A 23,630-nucleotide genomic window follows, 5' to 3' on the forward strand; every position below is an offset into this window, starting at 1 on the left:
GATCATTTTCTCGATCTGTGTTTAAGCAGGCCAGTAAGAGCGGTCTGAAGGACACAGAAATGCTGCCAATCCCTTGATTTATGGCTTTATATATGAATTTATATATTGTTATATTTTAGATGGATTTATGGATTTATATACTGTGGTATATTAGAAACAAGTTTATACAGGCCATAATATTCTCATAACAACAGGGGGCAGCAACAACTCAGGAGTTTTATGCCAAGAACTCGCGCTGGACCGAAGGGCTGATCTCTGCCTCCAAGGCGGTGGGCTGGGGAGCCACGCAGCTTGTGTAGGTACCCCCAGGACCTCTCCCACGGCCGCTGCGGGAGGCTTCTCTCCGAGCACGGCTCCGTCTGCTGTGCCCGGGGCTGGCCCACGCTTCTCCATCGCCCGATAACCCGAACTGTCCCACTGCTGAGTCTGCATGGAGCATTGTTGCTAATTCCTTACAGAGCATCGTAGCCTGGGTCAGACCACACGGTCACCAAAACAGGGACTGCCAGTTCCTCCCTGTTTGCAAAATGTGAAAGTTGCTGCAATCAAATACTCCGTGTCCTGGTTGCTGCTCAGATGGTCGTGGACGGGGTGGTTGGGATCAGGGTAGGGTAGCCCTGTGCCAGTGTAGGAAATGTGGAGGCTTTTTTGGACAAAGCTTTAAAAATCTCATCCATTCCATTATGGAAACACAATCCTGCCTCCGTTGATATTTTACACCCATCCAAAACTTCTGGATCTGGGCTTTGAGTAATTGCTTTGTAAATGAGCTTTAAATAATTACAGGCAAAGCTGCTGGCTCAGGGTCTGGTGCTGATTTCTAAGGGTATAGGAGGCAAATAACCTGCACTTGCTTTGTAGTGCACAGCGAGTATCTCTAATATGATCTCCCTTCTGATCCATAATGCAGGGAGTCAGCAGACAGAGTCGTCCTGCATACGGGCAAATACGAAGAACTGATCGTCTGCTCCCATGAAATCGCCGCCAGCACGGCCCAGCTGGTGGCTGCCTCCAAGGTGAGTGTCCCAGCAGGGACTGTCTGCATGCAGCTCATCACGTTTTAGGTAATTTTGTTCCCACGGTGTTGTCCCACAGATGCTTTCGGGCAGCAGTGTGTGGCCGTCCTGTCCGCCAGTCCTGCAGCCTCCCCCCACAGCGAGGGAGGAAGGGAAGCTCTTACTATTTTCAAGTCAGTCTGTGATTTTAATCCATGTCTCTTCACCTGCGTTAATATTTCCACACCTAGCAGGACTTGCCTCAGAAATGAAGATGTGTAAAACCTCCCATCTTCCTCCTGTCAAGCTGATTATGTAAAGAAAATGTTAATAACTAACGAGAAACCCCAAATAAGCAACTGCAGGAGCCAGCATTGAGAATGATGGATTTTGGTCCTTGCCACCTTTCCTGTTGGTGTGGGCGAAAGTGATGTGTAGAGGTTTCAGTGAGCAAATGGGGATGCAGGTTGGGGGGAGGAGGACCCATACTGCTTTCTACAGCAGATGGTTTTAAAACTAACAGCATGTTTAAAAAAAAGAAAATAGCTCTGTCTTCACCGATTCTGCTTATCCATGTGTGCTTGGCTCAGGTGGGAGCAGAGCTGGTTTGGTGTCCTGGGGCTGAAGGGCCTTGCAGGGGGTCACCTTGTCTGGCCGTGATGGGAATCATCAAGAATAAACATGTGTCTGTCTGTCTGTCCGTCCTTTTCATCCCTGGGCTTTCATGCCCAAGGATTGTTCTGACATGGTGTGATCAGTGTCTCTGCTCTCATGCAGAACATGGCTGCCTGGGGGCTCCCCTGAGCTGGTTGCGGAGGTGCCGTGGTGGGGACCCACAGCCATCCCCGTGCTCTTTCCAGGTGAAAGCCGAGAAGAGCAGCAGGAACCTGAGCCGGCTCCAGGAGTGCTCGCGCAACGTCAACGAGATGGCGGCCAACGTGGTGGCTTCCACCAAGTCGGGGCAAGAGCAGATCGAGGAGAAAGGTGAGATTTTTTTTTACGAAGAAAGGGGAGAAAAAAACCACCCCAAATCCCTTTCTGGCCTAGTGACCATCCTGAGGTGCCCCACTGACTCCGCTTTGGCACGTGAGGGTCCTCTGCAAGGGGTGCGCTCAGCGAGGACCCCCCCCCCCCGCTTTTCCCCACAGACACCATGGACTTTTCGGGCATGTCCCTCATCAAGCTGAAGAAGGAAGAGATGGAAACACAGGTATGGCTATGAGGGTGGATTCGGTGCTGCCATCCTTGGGCCAGGCTGAGGTGCTGATCTGGATCTGTGCAAGGGGGGGTGTCCCTTCTTCTGCCCCCCCCCCCCACACCCCCGGAGATGGCGCGGGGGGGAATCGCACCCCCCCGGGGTGCACAGGGCCCAGGATGGCTGTTTGGGCGCAGGTGAAGGTGCTGGAGCTGGAGAAGCGTCTGGAGGGTGAGCGGGTGCGCCTGGGCGAGCTGAGGAAGCAGCACTACGCCCTGGCCGGGGCCTACGATGTGGTGGAGGACGAGGAGGCGAAGCCGGCGCCGGCCCCCAGGCGAGGCATCCTCAAGAAGCCCCCCCTGGCCCAGAAGCCCGGCCACGGGGAGGTAGGGTCCCCAGGGGGTAAATATACACGGGGTTGGGGTGCGTTCACAGCACGCGTGACCGATATTTCGCTTTATCTCCCTCTCGTTTCAGCCCGAGCGAGATGCCAGCCCGTACCCGCCTCACGGGGCGAACTTCTAGTGGGGGCTGGCTGTGTTTCCAACAGATCGTGTTGCCTTCGCGCTGGTGTGCCTTCATGCGCGGGGGGGGGTCTCCTCACCGCCCGGCCTGGAAAACTGGATGTTTTCTTAAAAATTTTTTTTTATTTTTTATTTTTCTTCACTTGATTCATATCCGTAGAGCAGGGGGGGGCTCCTGCTGGCTCCCCGGGCGGCGCAGGATGACCTCCTCCTCCCAGCCTGAAAAAAAAAAAACCGGCTTTCTGGTTTAATTTAATTTGGGTTTGTTTTGGGTTAATTTTTTTTTTTTTTTTAACTTTATCAGCACTAGAAGTTTTCAGTAAATGTAGCTCTCTACTGTACTGCTCAGACCCTTTCAAAGAACTGTGAACTGTTTTTAAAGGAAAACTGTTGGGCTTTTCTCGCAGCCATTTTTTAAATTCCCCTTTTTCAGCCTGAGGAATAATTTGACTTTGTTTCGGCGTGGGATCGGCCCTCAGTGGAGAGGGAGTCATTAGTTATCAGCACTAGAAGTTTTCAGTAAATGTAGCTCTCTACTGTACTGCTCAGACCCTTTCAAAGAACTGTGAACTGTTTTTAAAGGAAAACTGTTGGGCTTTTCTCGCAGCCATTTTTTAAATTCCCCTTTTTCAGCCTGAGGAATAATTTGACTTTGTTTCGGCGTGGGATCGGCCCTCAGTGGAGAGGGAGTCATTAGTCTTAACTGGCACAAGGAGCAGGGCTTTTGTAAGGGAAAAAGCAGTTACTGGCACACACTGGCAATAATGATACAAACATTTTTTTTTTTTTCCTTTTCTATTTTTTATTACTACAGCAACATCGGGATCAGTTGCATTATGTTTTATATTTAAGATAATTAGCAGAATTACATCTAACTGTGGCCTACGGGAGCCGGGGGATAGAGAAGTCTGCAGCAATAAGGAATTACTGATGTGGAGAGACACGGGGGCAGAAGAAAAACCCTGTCAGCTGTATCCTCCCTTGGAGCTACTACCATGATGTAGATTATTAAAGAAGCAATATTTAAAATACATGTTGCGGTCCCTGGTCAGCTTGTCAGTGGGGAGGGTGCCGATGCCGGTGCCGGGGCCATGGCGCGAGGCTCTGCTGGTTGAAGCAAGCCGGCCCTGAATCATGGGGCAGCAAAAGGCAATAAAGTGCTTCAAAGGAATTAGCTAAGGCACCGGGGCAGGTTGAGGTGTGTGGGGACACTGATGTGTGATGTGGCCCTGCGCCCACTGAGGGGTGGGAGGTGTGTGTATGTGGTGGGGTTTTTTTTTATACAGAGCTATATGTGTGTATAGGCAAGACCCACCCCCTGCCCAGCGTGAGCAGCTCCCCAGGGCAGAGTAGGACATTAATTTCTGCTGCATACGCTCACCACATGGCTCTCACTGGTGACCGGGGTGCCTGGCAGCCTTACAGAACATAAGCAGCTTTAATAAATAAAAAAAGCAATCCAGCTGCAGCAGCATGGGTGCAAGATCAGTGCTGCCTTCCAGCTGGGGCAGCCGTTACCTGCAGCCTCACGGCTGCTCACCAGGACCTTGGCACACACCTGCAAGAAACATGGATTTTGTTTATTCTATGCTTACCTGGGAGGAGCTGCAGGGCCGAGTGTCACTGTGCCTCTTGGTGCAACTTGGATGCATCAGTGAAACGGGAAGCCTGAAGCATTCGGAGCTCAGCGAGGATGGCCACAACAGGGCAAACACAGCTCCCTGGTATTTAAGAGGAGATTTGTGAGGGTCCCTTTGAAAAAAAAGCCTGGAATCAACATTTTCATCCAATTCTTTGTGACACCCCCCCCCCTCTCTCCCAAAAAAAAAAAGCAAATTTCATACAAGCCATAGTAAAAACCATGGCTCTTAGTTCCTATGATTAACAATAGACTATAAAGCAGTTAACTAGAATTGTAAGTTGCTGTATCTCAAGAGAACACATTTATAAGATATTTATTATTTATTTTAGTTCCGTAGCAGTCTCACAATGACGTAAGATTTCCAAGGTTACATGTCACAAAACAGACTTTACAGTTTTATGAGCAACTGCTACAGGCAGCGTAGCAAGCGACAATTCTCATTTCCCAACCACTTGTATGTGTTAAGCGTGTTCCACATTAAAAGGCTCTGGTGTTAATACTGGTGTTACTGGGCAAGGCGAGCAGCCGGTCTAATCCTGCGAGTTATGTTGAGATCTTCTCCAACCCAAAGATTTACATCCTTCTCAGCCTTTCCATGAAGCTACAGAGAACCTCTTTATCTACAGCAGGAGCAGAGGAGAGCTGGGAGAGGGTTACCCAGCCGTGTCCCTCGGGACATTGCGTGACAATGTTGATCGAGACACAGCAGCGACCGTGGCCAGCTCTGTACTTCTGAGTTTTGTTTACTTTCAGAAACTTTTTCTCTTGGTACAAGGAAGCGCTTTCCGCAGTAGCTCGCAGTCTATTTATAGATGGTGATAAAGATATACTTGCTGGGAGACTGACGTCATCCTAACCATTCACAACATTGCATTTCATAATGGAACTACTGATTAATCAAGAATGCTAACTTTTAAATCTCACTGCCGTAAGTCTAGCCACAGCTATATTTAAAGTTTAAAGAAATCAAAAATCAAGTAAAACATGGCTTGCAGAATGATGCTACGGGTAAACGTAACTTGTTCAACACCACTGCTGGTTCACTATGATTTACTTAAATCGATACTTACAGAGGCTGCAGGTAAAACAACCCAGGCCAGCACATACAAAGTCTCAAAAAATATCAGCAAAAATAAAAACAAACTCCAAAGGCCACTTAAAGTGTGATCTATGTGCTAAAGTAATTTTTATACCAAAATTAAGCTTACTGGCCAGGCTAAGATTTTCTTAACTCCTATACTTTTTGGAAAGTATTTGCTATTTGTAGCAGACCAAAAAAAAAAAAAAAAATCACAACTGCAAACTGTGTATGCAAAGGTTTATTTTGAGACCCCCATCAAGACATCCTGCTGTACAGGATCCAATTGCTAATGACTTTTAAATACCATTATTGTATCTGTGGCGAGAGGAAGATGTTTAACTTGATGTGCTACTGAGAATAAATTTTACTCGGTACCTGTAACAAAAGCAATGGAAAATAACCCAGTGAAAGTTGTGAAATATTACATTCTGCTCCCTTCCACCAAGGTTAGTACAGTACAGTTTATTTTTCTTGAAGCAGCTTTCAAACAGCCTGTTATCAAAGCCCTCCCTTCCCCACCCTTTGGCTCCCTCAGCAGTCAAATCTCCAGTAACCACAAATTAGCTTGAACACGAGCACACAAAGTTCAGTAACAGCATTGCTATAGAGAGCAAAGTTTACAAAACACAAGTGTTGGGGGAAAAAAAAAGTCCATTGAAATCAAGCACATGAATAGAAAACACTGCCCTTACATGCTCTAGGAAGTCAGGTAAAAAAAGCTTCTGTAAAAGTGTGTTTTTAAGAGCCCTTAATTAAAGCCATGAACAGCAGCCACCCATTTGCAAGGTAGGTCAGTTCCCTTCTGCGCCTCACCTGCTGGTAGCAGTGGCTAAGGCACAACTTACGTGCATCTGGGCGGTACTATTTTTAGTGACAGTATTTCCTGAACAGCCCAATCAGAAAAATGACTTGGGAAATACAGAAATATCAGCTAATACAATCATTTCACGAATGCCTCACAGGTATGCAAGTTTAAATCAAAACAGAAAAATACAAAGATGGTACGTATTCCCCTTACTAACCATCTACCGCTGCTGGTAGCGTGAGACAACTAATACACACACCAGCCCAAAGGGCATTATTACATTTCCACATTTCTCCACCAACAGCATTTTCTCCTCAACCAGGCGGTCTCGTTCCAGTGCCGAGAACTGCAGCTACTTTGTCACCTCCCATCCTTTATGGGATGCGGCCGGCTTCTTTCAAGACTAAGGCATCTCAGAAATTAGCCCATCCTGAGCTAAGTGGTTGCTAGAATAATGTGCAAATTTAAGGGCACGTGGCAAGGTGTGGAATTAGCTTATGTGGCGAGAGGAAACGTTTTTAGCTTTGAAGGAAAATATAATTCCTACTCATCATCTACAAGAGTGCAGAAAAAGCACCCTTGAACAGGTTGGAGATAATAAGTAGTACTAAAAGATAGCCTTTAGCTTACAGCAGGATCTAGGGTTCAAGGTATGCACTAGCAAGTCTTCCAGCCTCAGCAGTCTGCAATTTGTCCTGCAGGCAGGGAGAAAAATGGAGATTTGGCTTCAGGTGAGTTTGAGAGCCCAGGGACAGCCTGCTTTAGGGACAAGAGGTGAGCTGGGGCACCAGTCTCAATAGGGCTTCTCTAAAACTGCAGTTGAGACAAGAATCTCTCAAAAGAACGCACAGCAACACGTGCCTTGTTTCGAGTGACAAAGTCTCAGAGAGGTGAACAGACATGCCTGTAAAAGACTTGTATCAGGGTTGATTAATACACAACCAGAAGAGGACTCAAATTACAGGAACAAGTGCTACTGAAGGATCTGCGTAGGCTTGCACGGCCTCTGACGCCAGCTTCCAAAGAGAAGGGACAAGTCAAGACCGCGTGAAATACTGCCAGTGTATCACCGACACACCACTTGCCTTTTTTGAGTTACTTTTGCTTTTTTTGTTATCCATTACACAACTGACATGCGAGTCCCCGACCTGGCAAGGTCTGACCATACTGGGTTACCTCTCCTTTGCACAGGGAACGATCCCACCCAGAACGATCTCCCGGTGCACGTGAGCCACGGGGAAGGGCCATCCAAACCCCAGTTTCGGAACAGGCACTTGTTGAAGGTTCGCATGCACCTTCTTCAAGCTGCAAAACACGGGCGCTGCTGCAAATTCTTAGAAGAGCCGAGTTAAAGAACGGCAGCCTTTACATAACGCCATCCCCTTCCCTCGCCCACCTGCACTGAGTCAGCACAGCAAGTTTTCCTCATCTGTAGTTTCCTATTTCTGCATCAGCAGCAGGTTATCAAATCTCCATAGGCACCACAGATAGAACGGATCAAGAAACAATTAAAAAAGGGATTTTCTTCCCTATATTATCAGTCATTCTGCAGTAGGACTTGTATTTCACATTGCTATTCAAGCGACAGATATTACAGAAAATGACATCAGGTCTTTTTTGCCCTCTGACTCATATTCCTAAATAACTCTGGCTGACTCATTTCTCCTAACTTGACTTGGCTGAAATCTAAGTTTTTCCTCTATGAACAAATACAAGTGGCTTTCCCCCTTTCTTCAGCTTTTCCAGATGAAGACTCTAAATACTTCCACTATCCCAGGTAACTGTAGGGAACTAAAACAAAAGCAAAGGGATTCTACCTGGCAAGACAGCCCATCTACTTCGCTGCCATGACTACAACGTGCAGAATCTGAGCATACCTATCCTGTATCAGCTACATACAAAATGGACTCACTATGTCCAGTCACTAAAAACAGGACCAACAGATTTACCATGAATAAAGTTATTTTCTTGCAAATTTATGTTCTACATTCACCTACATCTGTTGCTACGTAAAAACCACCATTAGTATTGAAAAACACTGACATAACTCCACCGTGATTAAATGAAGCCACAACAGGAACACGACACCAAGAGAGATACGCTATTTTATTTAAAATCAGACCACAGTAGATTACAGAAAGACTTATTATGCAAACAAATCCACTGTACGTTTCACAACTTGCTAGGCATATAAAATCGCCCCTTTATTAGACTGTCCAGGATTACACAGAGGAACTGTTCAGGTGCAGGACGACTCTACCTCCTCAGAACTCAATGTTTGCCAAGTAGCTCTATATTCAGGCTAAAGGAATTGTCGATTCGAGCTCTGTATCTAAGTCATTATTCCAGTTTGAGAGGGCAGAGAAGTCCCAAAAGGGGTCGAGACTGAGGTTGTGGAAGTTGGGGCACTAAACGTAACGGCTACCCATGACCGGACTGTGCCCAGGGCTCTGCCTCCTGGCATCACATGAAAGCGTATGTTCTATATAGTCCCTCCAGGGTCACTCGTACAGAGGTGACCTGTGTGGATCAGCTGTGCTAGAACAACTGACTCCGCTTCCTCTAGAAGACAGCACTGAAGTGCAGTGAAACTCATCCTTGAGTTTGAACCATTCGATGCTGAACATCAATCAACCAACCTAACCACATACAATTGAGTTAGTCATAACTTAGAAAACTGCACACGAACGACTGGCGAAAGTAATGCCATCCAAAGAGAGCATTTTCAATGCTACCAACACTCTAAAGCCGTGTGACACATCGTATTTAAAAGATTTTTCTCCACTCCAATTGCTTTGGGGAAGTATATGCTATTTGCAGCAGACATTAAAAATCCTCAAGACAACATAATAATATATATATTTTGGCAAGCATACTGAGCCACCCCCTCTCAAGTCCCAGCTTGCCTATGGCATTTGAATCTCACTATCTTATAAACAGTGCAAATTAGTATGATTCTAAACATCCTAGCCATAGCAGAATTTATTTATTAGCTATAACAGAACAGGAGAAGCTGTCGAAGGGCAACAGGTCGAAAGCACTGACACACCTCTTGCCCGACTCATTCGGGTTAGTGTTCTGTAACATTTGTTTGTGAAAGGATTTAAACAGCTTTCCACAGTCATCTTTCTCCTTTACCCTTAAACATTACCAGCAGTCAAGTATATATTTACAGTTTGTGCGCACACACACACAATTAATGGCAAAACATTTTCCATGAGCAGCTGGATTTCAGTTATGAGATCGCTATAACTGAAACATCACATTAGTTACATTATCTATGTTCAAACTTATCCATCAGTGAAGGCAACTGTAAGCTTACAAATAGCAGATACAGCCTTTGTTTTTTCTGAAGTATGAGGGTGAGCTTTTTTGTAAAAGAAAGTGCTCTTGAAGAGCCCTTAAATTGAGTTAAGCAATGGCCATTCAAATTATAAAAACGCTAATATCCTAGTATTACAATCACAAGTAGTGATCCTAAGGCACATCAGCCACATGCATATACAATAATGCATTGTTTTGCTTTCAGACAGAAAAATTGCATTAGCTTTGTCTGTATCTAGTTTGCACAAGAGTTTGTTTTTAGATAAAGTATCCCTGAAAGGTCATGTTATCACAAAAGTTACCAAAAGACAGAAAATTTAACAAGTAGTAAAAATATTTTTGGACTACTACCACCAATAAAGTTAGATACATAAAATGCAGTGCAAATTCACAATACACTTATCTGTCACCTCCATCACTTCTGAGGATTTTCAACCCGTTTGCACAAGAGTTTGTTTTTAGATAAAGTATCCCTGAAAGGTCATGTTATCACAAAAGTTACCAAAAGACAGAAAATTTAACAAGTAGTAAAAATATTTTTGGACTACTACCACCAATAAAGTTAGATACATAAAATGCAGTGCAAATTCACAATACACTTATCTGTCACCTCCATCACTTCTGAGGATTTTCAACCCTCGGAAAAAAAGTTGGCACTTGATAAGTGTAAAATATACCTGGTTGTTTTTATTAAATGTTAGCAAAACTAATTTGAGAGTGTTTTAGAGTTTTTGTGTAGCAGGCTCAAAGTACAAATTTCTGTACTCGGTCACCACCCTGGTAGCCCCCACCCACTTTAATTCTTTCTAGGACACAAATCATTTCTACAGCAGACTTATGTTTAGCATTCAGATACAACAGTTGCCATCCAAATACCAGCACTAATAGCACAGCAAAATTACTTTGAAACGAGTCATAATTAACCATGCTTATACGAAGCTTCAGTGAGAAAATAATACCAAGAAAAGATATTACACTATTTTTTAAAAAAACACATCCTGTACCATCACTAGATTGATTACAGAAAAAACACACTTTGCAAACAAATCCAATGCACATTGTTTCACAAAATCCCCCATCTATAGAAACTTTCCAGACTTACACTGGGGAATTGGTTCAGATGCCAGTAACACTGACCAGCCTTCTGCCCTTTGTCTTCAGAAGGCAAAACAAGCCAAATAACCGTATTTTCAGAATAGAGAGCTTCCTGTTATGAGCTTAATTTCAGGTTAGTATTTGCTAGCAACCACCACACTCCAGAGGAAATGATTAAGGGACAGTCAAGGGCCTTACATAAAGAAAAAAAAATAGGTAATTCTATTTTGACTGATGCTGGTTGTGGTACAGACTTCCAAACGATGTAGTGCATTCCAGGATAATGGTATGAAAACGTTTTGAAATAATGCAGGTGCTATGACAGATGTTGGACTGTGAGTTTCTTAAGTTACCATTAATTAGTTGAAAGTTGTTTGGATGTGAGAAATTGATAATGAATTTATGGACACGTTCTGTGCAAGCAACAAGTGTTAAGATTTGCCTCCCCCAATGCTAGATTAAAATACCAGCATGTGTCTGCACCTTAGGCTTCAAGAGTCACATTGAGAATGAAATCTGAGCTCCCCTAAAAAGCCTCCCCCTCCAGTGGCATAAGTCGTCAAGAATGGATTATGTTAGATGCAAATAGCCACCATGGAGTTCAAAATGCTTTGCTGTTTTGCCTGCTTGCAGAGAAATGTTAACTGCAAATTCCAGATAGATATGCGTGCCAAAAACTGCAAAACTAAAGGAAATGGGAAAGTTAAAAATAGTTCTGCCAAGCAAGAGACTGAGTTTGAGGGACAAAATGAAATTGCGGAGCTTCAAGTGGGCAATTGCATGATGTGAAAACCCCGTATTTGATTAAGAAAATACCCTGCCTAGGTTCTTGGAATCATATATCAAAAGCTAAGCACCTGTGTAAAAAAAAAAAAAAAAAATCACTTCTGTATCCAAGGTGTGGAAAAGAAAAAAAAAGTAAGAAAGTCTTAATAGGCAAGGAAATAAAAATGCCTGGTAAAGTTTCTATAAAACTCTAAACTGGCTCTACAAACAGTTTAGTTTAATTTCAAGAGACCAGGACTTTCAGGATATCAAGCTATTTAGGAGTGGGAGGAGTATATACTTTTATTATGAAAAGTCTAAGGTAACAACTGAAATGTAGAAATGAAACTCTTGTAACTTTTACTGTCTAAAAACCACAGAACATTTTCTGACAAGAGTTTCAGCTCAGCGAGCTCTGAAAACATTGTGCACCTGGCCACAAATGCCGTTGTCTGGGCACACTGCAAAGGATGCTGATGCAGTCCATTGCAACTCTTTGCCCAGTATTCAGATATGGTCATTACTATCCAAACACTGACACTGACAGAGAATTCTTTAGAGAGACAAATAGCTCCCAGTTTGCCACACATACATCCAGCTGTGATGGGAATACACCCGAACAGAAGAGGATGCTGATTTACCATCACTAAAGAATTCAGAGCGTGATTCGATTTGTAATGTCAGGAAATCCACTGTACGTTGTTTTGCAATTTGATGGATTTACAAAATTTAGACCCTATCATCTTCCTAGAAAAACCTTGTTGTCACTGATAATTGAAAACAAAAATAATCACATTTACCAAATGCAATGGCAAACCTCTGTGCCACAGCTTAGATTTTATACTCCATTGTGCAAAAAACAGAGGCTTTCCATTGCCTACATTAAGTCTCTGATGGGGAGAAAAAGGAAATATAAGCACCAATACATAAGTTAGGCGCACCAAAATATTCACTGGAGGATAAAGCCAGGATGTGGTGGAAGGCGTGCTGGTCTTTGGGGAAGAGCTGGAGGATACTGTGGTGCAAACTGAGATGGGTATCCTGGCTGCGGCATTTGACTTGCAGACTGAACTCCTGGTCGAGGGGGGAGAGGAGGATACGGAGCACCTGGATAAGAAAGAGCTGGTCCTGAACTCATGGCTGCAGTAAACGGAGTAGGAAAGCGTCCTGCTGGGACTGAAGAAGGTGGAGGGGGTGGTATTCGTCGGGGCACAACTGAAGGAGTGTTTGCATCCGAAGTGTAGGAATCTTGAGGTGCTGGTGTTGTCTCGAGTGCTCTCGGCTGAGCCTGCAGCTGAACCTGCGGAAGTCTCTGTCCCTTCAGCACCATTTCTTGAAGCTTCTCAATTTTTACACGTCGCAGGTGAGCCAGTTTACGCTTGCTCTGGTACTCATCAATGAAGGAATCCAGTGGTATTTCACCATCAAGAAATTTTTCTGCCATATTCTGTCAAACATGGAACAATCTCTTAGAAAACGGCATACTGCAAGAGAATCTAAATGGCTTATATCCTAAAAATAGCATAATTTTGCCTGTGATTTTCCAGCTTGCATATGGAAGATGACTGGCATACTAAGAATTCTGAGCAGAATTTTGAATTCGTTATTACTCAGAAGCATTGGGAGTTAAGCATCATTTTTGCTTAAAATTATACTGAAGCAACAGCAGTAAGAACATCTGAATCTAGCTCTGAACATTCCCCTGATCATCAGAGACGGGAACAAATCGAGTTCAACAGCTTTCCAGATTGCCAGCTAAGCTGAATTACAGCTCAGTACTGCTTGCAATGCCAATAGAAACACTGAGAGCTCTGCAAGCCTCAGTACAGAGACACAGATTATTGCTAAGCGAGGTTTAATACTCACGCTTACTTGTGGCTTTGGGTAAATGATATTTAATAATTAAGAGAGGTGACCATACATATAATCACAAAATTCAACTTGTCCTGGGAATGTCTTTTTGTGATCACAACTCAGGGCCAATAAGCAAGATTTTTCCCCTGATGCTAACGTGCTATGTAGTTATAGAGAACATCCTACAGGCAAATCAGCAAACAAAACCAAACACTTCCATTATTCTGAAAACAGACCACCCTTCAAGCACTTGTATCACAGCGAGTGGTGACTACTGGCACCTAGACAGATACTTTGAAATCATAATGGAATATTTCACCGGAAATGCTGGAGAAAAAACAGTGCAGGCACAGTTTTTCATTAGGTTACTAATTGACATCTGGAGTGGATTAATACATATACCAGGCAAACACCATTAAAAAAAATATTCCACATTTATACGCTATGAGTTTGAAGGCAATGCCAAGGAACTTTATTTTCTGAAGAGAAGAAAAGAAAGCCAAAGCTTTCTTTTCTGAAAAGGAGCATTTTCTCTCTTAAACTTCAAAGACATTAAGAGTAAAAAAATTACTCAGATAAAAAAATTCTCACTGAAACCAAATGACTGTTCACTGAAGTTCAAAGCAGAGACCAGACCATATTCTTAAAAATATCCCTTTAGTCTATTACACGTTCAACACTGCACTGCAGCTATGTGCATTGAAAGTCTTCGGTAAGGGGTGTAAGTGGCAGAATTGAAGTGTACTGTCATTACCTCTGTGTCTTCCTCAATCTTAGCCCCCTCTGTCTGAAGCAGCGCTAGCAGTGTCTCCAGTGAGGCATTACTGGATTGTCTGTCTGTAATGGCACAAAACCAACAGTAAATGACAGCTGGCTCTAAGTGACTTCTAACTGAAGCTATACAGCCTCAGCAAGCATAAAAGTTTTTAAGGCACATATGTACAACTAGCATACTCCATTGTTCTAGACAGGATGATCTACAGTAAGAAAATATGTTAAGTAGTTTAGGAATATTGTCAGAGTGCTAAAAGCTGAAATTTAATTACAATGATATATTTATAATATTGAAAGACAAAGCATTTCAGCAAGTGCAGTATTAGACACACAATACTGCATGATTCAGTATGAAATGAGAAAGTTAAAGGCAATATTCTGTTTGATTTATGATTAATCACTGAAAATGCAAATTATGGTTTGCTTTTTAGCAAGGTAAACAAATTTGATCATTTAGAGATTAGTAGGTCAACAATAGGTAAGTAGCCACACAGTAATAGAAAGAATCCACAGTATCTGTTACTAGGTGTAACAGATACTTAATAAATCATTAGAAGCACTATCTATTTCAGAACTACACGAGAATGACATTTTGTTTTGTAACCTAATTCACACAGCTAAAAATGAGACACGAAAAAACAAACAAAATACGTGCAACGGATTTACATTCACTTAGAAACCATCAAATCATAGTGGTCAACAGAAAACGTTACCTAGTTTTGTTTTCTTTATCTGGTATGCTTCAAAAAGAACTTGCAGCTCTCGATATTTTTCAGTCAAATTTGATTTCAAAGACTCCAACTTTGGCTGGTACAAAAGATTGCCTTCTGCCAGACTGCGGTTGCTGGCAAGAGTCATGTCCTTGCTGTGTTGAACATTTTGGGCCTGGAAAAAAAAAAGTGCATGAAATGACAGTGAAAATATTAAGCAAGACTAATGGTTATTTAGACAATATGAGAATTTCAAAACTTCTAAATAAACAACAAAAGCAAGCTCTCTGTAAAAATTAGTACTAATGTATTGGACCTGCAACTAATAACAATACTTTTGGACTTTTTATGAACAGTGGGAATGTCTACTGTTTTGGTGGGTATGGTCAGCTTCAGCTATTGCGCTCTTTTTCCATGATCTCTTCTTTCTGCTACGCAAAATCCTTTCTCACAAACTGTATTTTTACTGCTCTACCAATATACTATTTTACTAGCGTTATCATCGAGAAGAAATAAGGTGGTCTATGCCGCAAACAGCATGTTGAAAGCATCTAAACTGACAATGGACTGTTGAAGCTCGTGGGGGAAAGACCTTTAGAGGAATTGCACTGAGAATAAGGATACCTCCTTTCAGCTATGAGCACCTGTGAATGAATCGCTTCCTGAACAGGAATTAATACTGACCTGAAGTCACTTTTCTGCACACTTTTTTCCCCGTACAGCAGAGCGCTCATTAAACACTTTTCTTCTCCAAGCTGGAAATGGTAATTACTTGAAGAGTCTGTGTTGTGGGCAAGGACTCCTAAGAACGGCCCTCTCCTTTGAGAGGGGGCAGAGGTGCCCATGAACACTCCTGCAGGCAGAACGGCTTTTGCCCGATCAGAACAGGAACCGGGTTCCTGCTGTGCTGAACTGCCTGCAAAAGGCAGGTTTCACCTCGGCGGTAGGGCAGTGGTTACTGTGTAGAAACCAGTCTCTGGGCGCTCACTTAGACATTTCTGCTAAGTGGCAGAGGAGTGCAGTTTTATGTCACCCCTATTTCTTCTAATTCTTGTCACAAATTTGTGTGAGGTCTGACCTGCTGGCTGTCACAGCTTTGTGAGATAGATTTTTACATTCACGCCCTGCTACCTGAAGGTGCTTTGTATGAACTTTTACTCATTATTTAATGTTGATGCTTATTCATCTCTACCTCGCACACCACCCTTGCCACTCCCCCATGATGAACACTGACAGATAAAGCAACAGATGCTCCTAAAGAAATGGCTGAATCCCAGCAGTAAAATGCAATGAGACTGCAGAAGAATGTCATCTCTTATCTTATTAAAATGCAAAAAACAAGGACTGCATCATTACGGTTCCTTCTCCAGAAGATGCTTCCCCAACTATGTTAAATCAATCCTGGATTAATGCCAAAGGATTGTTCTTCAGTTTAATCCTTCTGCTTAACATATCCTAGCCCGAAGACATTGTTCCTAAAGAACAAATGACAATTCTCAGAAAACCAAGATTCGGCAAGACTCTGAGTTTGCTCATACACACACACGCACACGATTTTATCAAGACAGTCTTCATGAGCTTTGGGAAAGCTGAGTGTTTGGGGAAGTCTGCCCTGGATGTCACGTTAGAGTCATTAAAATATTCAGACATCAAAAGGGAAAAAAAAAAAAAAAAAAAAGGGCAAGGGATCTGATTTCAGATTTTCAGTCTGAATCAACAAGTGGGATAGTTTTCCCATGGCACAACAGACCGATTCTATTAAGCTGCCTTCAAAATCAACTAAACATTTGGTACACTTTTTGTGACCTCCTACATTAATATGCCCCTTCTAGCCCACATTATTCCTGTTTAGCTATAACAGTTCTTATTTACGGACAGTTGCACTGAATTCAGTGCAAACAAAGAGAGTACAGTGCTTTCTTCCTTTCACACTCATGGGTGGATATAGGAGAGCCACACCTCAGAAACAAGGAAAGAGGAAACCCAGATGAGCTATTTAAAAGCCCCAGAAAAGGACAGGATCAGAATTCAGGTGTTCTTGGCAGTCTAAGCACACGACTGGGTGCATCAGGTACAAATATTTTCCAAGCGCAGCAACAGTGTCTTTGAAAGCAATTACTTCCTTTTGAAATATTTATATACTACTTTAATCTGCTAAATTCAAAATTGGCTCAGTGTTACTTAAACACATCTTTGTCCCCAGATATTGCTCTTCAAATACCAAAATTTTACTCTCTCTCACCTTGTTCTTGCTAAACCACTTTAAAAAAATCAAGTCAAGGATAATGCTGAGTCCTAAATTCTACATCAATCAAAATAAAACTCTATTCCAAATTGTGAAAATCAGAGAAACTGTACTTGCAGTACTGTTTTGTCTTCTCGATTCTTGCATCAAGCCTAAACAAGCTTCCAGCCCTATGCTTGAGTTCAACTTGAATCCTTTCCAAGAATAAAAAGAAAATCCTCTCTTCTCACTTTTGAATCCGATGCAAAATAATTTAAATTAAACTGGTTGCTTCCATTTGTTTCTTCTCATATGATGCAATGCTGTTAAGACTGTTGCTTTCAGAAAGCCTAAGTCCCCCTATTTTACATTTTTTCAAACAATTATGAAGGGAACTAAAATACACATGATTTAACAGCTTAATTACCGGCATCCAGCTTCTTACCAAATCACCTGCTATCACCACAAGCTTTGTTAACTAGCTGTCTTCTGAACTGCCAGCCAAAGAAGATTGTGTGCAAAAAGATTCATGGTTTCTGATGCCTCTCCTCTTTCACCATTTTAATGAGCAAACTACTTCCTTCAAGCGACTTCAATTTGATCTGGTGATGGTATTTTCACCACTTGCAAGGCTGACACTCTCATTTCAAAGCAGTTACGCAGTCAGTCTGGGAAGACCAGTTTTATGAGTGAACTTTGATCTTTCTTCAGGATGAAGAACATGTACATTTCCCTTAGAGAGAAAAAAGCCAATGGACACAAACCTATAAAACCTTTCAAGAGCACAAATCCCAGGAAAAGGAACCTTTTACTGAAATCATACGTAATAAAGAGGAGAAGGAAGAACTCCAGGTAAACAGACAGAATAACAGAAAAAGCTTCCTTAAGTCAGATGAAGCTTCTGTGGTGTTTTTAAACACTACTTTTAAATAACTCTCCTGCCTCAAGTGTCATAATGTCTCTCAACAGGACTAGGGAGGGGAAGGAGGAAGCAAACACCTAACTTTCTACAATGATTTTCTGAATAACTTTACTGTAACATCATTTCAAATGTGTAAAGAGGAATAAATATCAGCATGTCATAATGTACCTGACTCGTAAAAATAAGAAAAAAAAAATCAATACTATGACCTACCTACAGCAAACACAGAGTGACATCCTTTCCTGTCCTCGGCATCTGATATCTAGCAATTATGGACTAGTCCAAACTTAAGTGAAACTCTTAAAAATTCTTGGTTTAAAACTGAAAGCAGTTAAGGTATTCGTAATAGCACTTTATGTTACAGTGCTTGAAATTACACAAGACTGACTCAACTTTTTCCATATTACAGCACTTCTAAGAAGGGCACGTTTTTTCTACAGAGTTGAACAAAAAACATGATTGACATTTAATGATCAATTTAAGTGTCACTCTTGAAGTCTTCACTTCCAGCACTAATCCGTGTAAAATTCTTTTAAAAATGGACAGTTGAAGAGATGAGAAACTCAAATTGAATCTTACTCAAAACCATGAGAAGAAACAGTTCCTCAAATACAAGGTAAACTTAGGAATGACGTTTAACAAAACTTAAGGAGGAGCTGGTAAAAACCCGTCCACCTGTTCAGGACTTTTAAATGCTTCACGTCACTGAAAAAAGCTTGAAGTCTGTGGAATGAGTAAATTCTATTTCACAACAAATAGAACAAATGTAATCCCAAAGCAATGCAACTTGAATACAGTCACGATTTTACAAACCAGAATAATCTCTGGCATTGATGTTAAGGTCCACGTAAAACTTTTCTGCAACTGTTGCACTGCATTTAGAAGTTAATTCAAGGAATCGGAAAAGCAAACACTGTGAAGTTAGCCTAAAAAGCCCTATAGAAAAACTTTCAAAAAATGTTGACTAATTTAAAACAAAAAAAACCCTGTTGCAAAATCATCCAAGGGCCAAAGATACAGTACAGCAAGACCAGTCTATTGAGATTATCAATGCAGCACAAGGCATGCTTTCAGCATCCATTCACAGCTTTCCACAAGCCCAAGACAATAGCCAAGCAAGGAATAAATCCAACAGAAGTTATTTTGTTGTCAGATGCGTTGTGCAACAAAAATGTGTACTAGCAGGGAACTGCTACTGCAGCAGATGTTCACCTGCCTACTGGAAGTGCAATGAAAAAAAAGTTATTAAGAGAAATAAGCAAACAGCATGTGACTAGCAGAATTGCTAACAAGACTACCGAGGTCATGAGCACTTCAACAGGCAGGAAACATTAATCTGAAACCAGATGAGAAATACCAGTCAGAATCATGAGACATAATGAGACAGGACAATATTAAAGAGAACATACGCTTTTTTTTTTTTAACTGCTAAGCTCTCACTATGAATTCTGAATGGGACAAATGAGGCAACGATACTGAGCTGCTTATAAAAGGATTTTAATGGCTGAAGGATTGCTCACCGCTGAGTGGACCACTCAAACCAAATTGTGTGTGCTGCAAGAAAATGAAGCCATGGACACATAGAGGTTATTAAAGACAAAAAATCATGGTTTATGCAGCACTTCAAAACTTAAGATGCCTAAAAAGTGAGTTTCTTTAACAGAAATAATTTGAATAATTTTACTCAAGGATTTATTTAATAAGCACTTCCAAGAACAGGCAGCAGCAACTGCTTTGGGAATTGATACTCTACTACTTTCATCAACTGCAGCTTCGTTTCATCCCACTTTTCAAAAAGGAAGAAAAATGCTGGATAAAATTAAAACAGAAGCTAGTACTGGCTTAGCAACATTTTAACTGTTTATCATTTACTCCAAAATAATGGCTTGCAGCAAGAGTTATTTGTGCAAAATGTCTCTGAGAAGTGTCACTCCTGTTCATCCAAAAGCACGTTCCCAGAAGAACAATTCCAGACCAGATGCCTCCTGAGATGCAGTCTGAGCGACTGAAATCCCAACTACTCACAAAGCCTATCAAGTGCTGCTATAATTATAAGCTTGCCTTGGCAAGCACCACAGCAAGTAGTCTCTCGGTACTTTCAAGAAAAAGTCTCTTAAGGAGCTATAAATAAAAAGAAGTTTTAAGTGGCACCATTTTAATTGCTTTATACATAGCATACATCCACGTTAGTCTGAGGTTTTTCTGGTCTTGCTCTAGTCTTTATCATTCCCGCATTCTCTCTTTCACTTGCACATACTTGTAAATTAGGAATAAAATATGCAGTCACACTGCAGAAGTATAACGATGCACATTTGGAGTGTCAAATTAACCCCCGAAACAGGAGCTGACAGGTGCAGAGTAGGAGAATAGAGACTTCTTTTACAGAAGAAGATTTAAGAGTACTTTTCATTACGTACTGGTGAATGATAATACACCTTCTAAAACATCTGTTTGGTAATAAATATTAATACATAGTCCAAAGTAATTAGATTTGCTAAATTTAGATCTTCTGATTATGTAAGTACTAGCTTTAAAATGACAAAATAAAGGTTAAAAGGTAAGTTGAAATTCCTAAACGTTTACTCCAGAGCAAAGAGGCACCCAGAACTGCAATTTGTGCTCATCAGACCCAGGCAGGTTACTCATTTGATGCTCAGCTGGAAGAGAAAAATCTCTAGTTGTCACCAAGTCCAATTCCTAACTTTGAAACAAAATTTCATGTTTGGCAGACAAGAACATAACCACTTACACAATGTGGTTTTAGGACGGGAGTGGGAATCCAAGAAATCTGGGCATGCATTCACATAGTTTTAACATGGACTGTCTGCACTGCCTGATCTTTTCAAATGGCTTTTGAGAAAAGGACTACACTTGAAAACTCCTTCTGTGCTTGCCAGTGTACTCTGAAATCCTGGAGTGAGAGGAAGGCAATACATTTCTGACTTCTTGATTTCATATAATTAAGGTCTTGAAAAGTAAATAATTTTTGGCAGTAGAACCTTAGCAGTCAGTAACACAATGTTGCGCTGTTACTAAAGCGATGTTCCAGTAGGTAAAAAGAAAACTCATTTTCACAGGAGAAATTCATTGAGCTACCACCAGTGTCAGGTCACAAATTCTCTCATCTATGCTGTTTAGAGTTACCACACTGAGGTTGACTTTTATAAACAATGTACTTTTATTTCAAAAAGATGAATACTGTAGATGTACTACAGAGATTAACCTCAAAGGATTATAAAAAAAAAACCCTCCTCAGTTTTAAAAGACTAGGAGTACCAGACAATTGGCTTCCTTCCTCTTTCTATCAGACAAGATGTTCGTTGTTCAAGCACTAAAAGCCCAGAGGCATCAAAAACAACCTTACAGACAGAAAAAGCAGCAGCTTAGCTCTTTGATGCCACATTTTCACATACCTGGGGATACAGTGTGAAGGACACTGTATATGCACATTACCCCAGCGAAATATGAACGTGCGCATGAGCACACAGAGATATATATACACACACGCACCCCCCAATGACATATACAAATCCTGCTCAAATGCTGCACGGGAATACATTCCCTTTAAGGCTGGAAGGTGCCTATTTTTAGCTATTAGCAAGAAAGCCAAGTGGTTTTCCAAATCCTCCTCTTTGTGAACAAAACATTGGGTTTTGAGCCGGGTTTCCCTTGCAACAAGGAGAACAAAGGTTTTTTCAATTACGGAATAATCAGCTTTAGCCAACTTTGCCGCTGAAAATACAAGTGACCTCAGAGAAGTGACTCAGGAATCATGATTTAATTGACATGCCACAATGAAATTACGAATCTAAGGACTTTGGAATAACGCTACAACCTAGATACATATGGACTGACAACCGAATACCTACACAAGTAGCAGCGAAGTCACCATGATTCCTCCCTAATGTTGAGGATTTCCCTCTCTCCCTCTTCCTGCCACATACTTCACAGCAAAAAATCAGGACCCAGTAGCACAAATTCAAGCAGAAAACAATTCAGTGAAGGCAAAAACAGAAAGAAGTAGTAGCATTCGAGCATGGCCAGTTCCTTCCAAGGTGGGTAAATGCATTTCTAGTTGAACAGACTCCACACACAATAAAAGAAGATTATACCAGACAGTATAGCCGTATTTCCACACAGCTTGAATACCTTCAAACCTAGCCACACTTTCCAAACACCACAAAATATTCCCTCAGGCCCAAAGAACTTTACCCTACAATTTAAAAGCGTTCTGTTGCCAACGAAAGAGGAAAACCGGAGGGTCAAAATGAGAATATGGTCTAGTTTTGCAGTGAGAGAGAATCTTTTCTACTATGGTCATGAGGTTTTCTGTCACTTCTGACCTACAGTCTTAAGTGTGCGCTGACAAATAAATAATTAAAAAAAAAAAAAAGCCCACTGAGCCAGGCCTTCTGCTGATGTACCTTGTCAGAGGTCACGCTGAAACCAGCAATACTGCACCCATTTATATCTTTACAAAGTTAAGCCCGTTATAATCCCTTGACTTTCCTTAAATATTTAGTCTGGATATAGAAGGGTACTCCTGCCCCCACGTAAACCATGGTGCCTCCAAGATCTCTGCATGTTTTACTTATCACAGCAGTATCTGTTTCTTCAGCAGTTTAAGTTCTCAAAATATAAGCTCATATGAAAAGCTATTATGCCTGCCCCCTCTCGCAAATCTATTTACACAAAGTTCAAAATACAAAATGTTGCATAATGCAGCAAGTAAATTCCCCAGGACACCTTATTATCTTGGCCTCAACCTTCAGTGGGCCTCTTCATCTGTAATACTTGGACAATTTGGTTTGAGGTGATCCAGAGCAATTTCCTCGGAAGTACCAAAAGGGCAGGAATCCTAGTTTGAGGGAAAGCAATTATAATTGATTTTACTTAATAAACTAAGCTTCTTTCTCAAGAATATATTGCCACATATTTTTTCCTGGGGCTCTTGTCCTCTAATTTAAAAAAAAAATAAAATAAAACCAATAAATACAAGACCCAAAGAAGTACAGCACATTTCTTTCTTTTAAAATTTTCATGTAAATGGTTTCATCTTATTTGTTGTTAGCTGACTACACAGCCAGAGTCTTTCCAGAGCATTTGTGGTCAAATAAACCTGGAGCAGTCTCATATCAGAACTGTAATACACAGGGTCCACTGGCATATAGAAAAACCAGTAAAAGACAACCACAGCAGCAGGAAGAAAACAGGCTTCTATTTTGTTTTAATAAGCATAGATCCAAAAGCACGGCTTAAGAGTCTGATACACTGACAAAGACATTTCAAATAGGCAAAAAAAAAAGCACCAGAAAGCCTGACAGCCTTCGCTGCGCCCAGCATACCAACTCGGGCACACAGAAATCTCTTTCATATTGTTTTGAATTAAAGTTGCGCTGAGATCGAGACCACAAATAGGACCGACTTCACCCTGACAAAATCCTTCATCATGGCCAAGGCACAAAACAAGGGCTGTATTAACGGAAAAACTGATCCCACCTCCGGTCCGTCAGTGTCTCCTAATTCAGTACAAACCGAGCATTTTCAGCGCGGCGAGCCCTCAGCCCCCCTCCTCTGGCACCCAGCGCTCGGGAGCAGTGCCCGGGCACAGACACCGCCACCACCCCCCCGCCCTTACCGAGGGCCAGCAAACAAAAGGCCGGGAGGGAGAAGGGGAGGGAGAGGGGCAGGCAGCGCTTCCCGCAGCACAGGGGCTCCTT

General features: G+C 41.9%; 2 protein-coding genes across 4 annotated transcripts in view; one reads left to right on the forward strand and one right to left on the reverse strand.

The window, feature by feature from the left end:
* The window catches only part of HIP1R (huntingtin interacting protein 1 related), a 17,992-nt gene extending 15,086 nt beyond the window's left edge, over positions 1–2,906 (forward strand). Inside the window, exons 29-34 of the mRNA XM_019473274.1 lie at positions 195–295; positions 911–1,016; positions 1,856–1,979; positions 2,144–2,205; positions 2,388–2,576; positions 2,668–2,906. Coding sequence (XP_019328819.1) covers positions 195–295; positions 911–1,016; positions 1,856–1,979; positions 2,144–2,205; positions 2,388–2,576; positions 2,668–2,715 — 630 coding nt within the window. The 3' untranslated portion in view covers positions 2,716–2,906. The remainder of the gene's footprint in view (positions 1–194; positions 296–910; positions 1,017–1,855; positions 1,980–2,143; positions 2,206–2,387; positions 2,577–2,667) is intronic.
* Positions 2,907–8,329: 5,423 nt separating this feature from the next.
* On the reverse strand, positions 8,330–23,624 carry VPS37B (VPS37B, ESCRT-I subunit). 3 transcript variants are annotated; one of them, XM_009283913.2, is made up of 6 exons: positions 22,657–22,685; positions 19,209–19,246; positions 14,768–14,939; positions 14,035–14,117; positions 10,177–12,873; positions 8,330–9,976 (listed from the first exon to the last, which is right to left on the reverse strand). In XM_009283913.2, the coding sequence occupies exons 2-5, from the start codon at positions 19,215–19,217 to the stop codon at positions 12,376–12,378; spliced, it is 762 nt and encodes a 253-aa protein (XP_009282188.1). In that variant the 5' UTR covers positions 19,218–19,246; positions 22,657–22,685; the 3' UTR covers positions 8,330–9,976; positions 10,177–12,375. The 3 variants fall into 3 exon arrangements, with proteins under 3 accessions (XP_009282188.1, XP_009282190.1, XP_009282189.1); XM_009283915.1 differs by lacking the exons at positions 8,330–9,976; positions 19,209–19,246; positions 22,657–22,685 and adding an exon at positions 23,549–23,624 and having other exon boundaries at positions 12,239–12,873; XM_009283914.1 differs by lacking the exons at positions 8,330–9,976; positions 19,209–19,246 and having other exon boundaries at positions 12,239–12,873; positions 22,657–22,733.
* Between the last annotated feature and the right edge of the window lie 6 nt (positions 23,625–23,630).

Source organism: Aptenodytes forsteri, unplaced genomic scaffold, assembly GCF_000699145.1.
Source record: "Aptenodytes forsteri isolate BGI_AS27 unplaced genomic scaffold, ASM69914v1 Scaffold118, whole genome shotgun sequence".
NCBI lineage: Eukaryota > Metazoa > Chordata > Aves > Sphenisciformes > Spheniscidae > Aptenodytes > Aptenodytes forsteri.

Bases quoted from the DNA above. Each gene is read 5' to 3' on its own strand.
- VPS37B (XM_009283913.2), bottom strand. The intron at 14,118-14,767 runs GTAACGTTTTCT...GTGCCATTACAG, and splicing joins GATAAAGAAAACAAAACTAG to ACAGACAATCCAGTAATGCC. The intron at 12,874-14,034 runs GTAATGACAGTA...CATGTTTGACAG, and splicing joins AGATTGAGGAAGACACAGAG to AATATGGCAGAAAAATTTCT.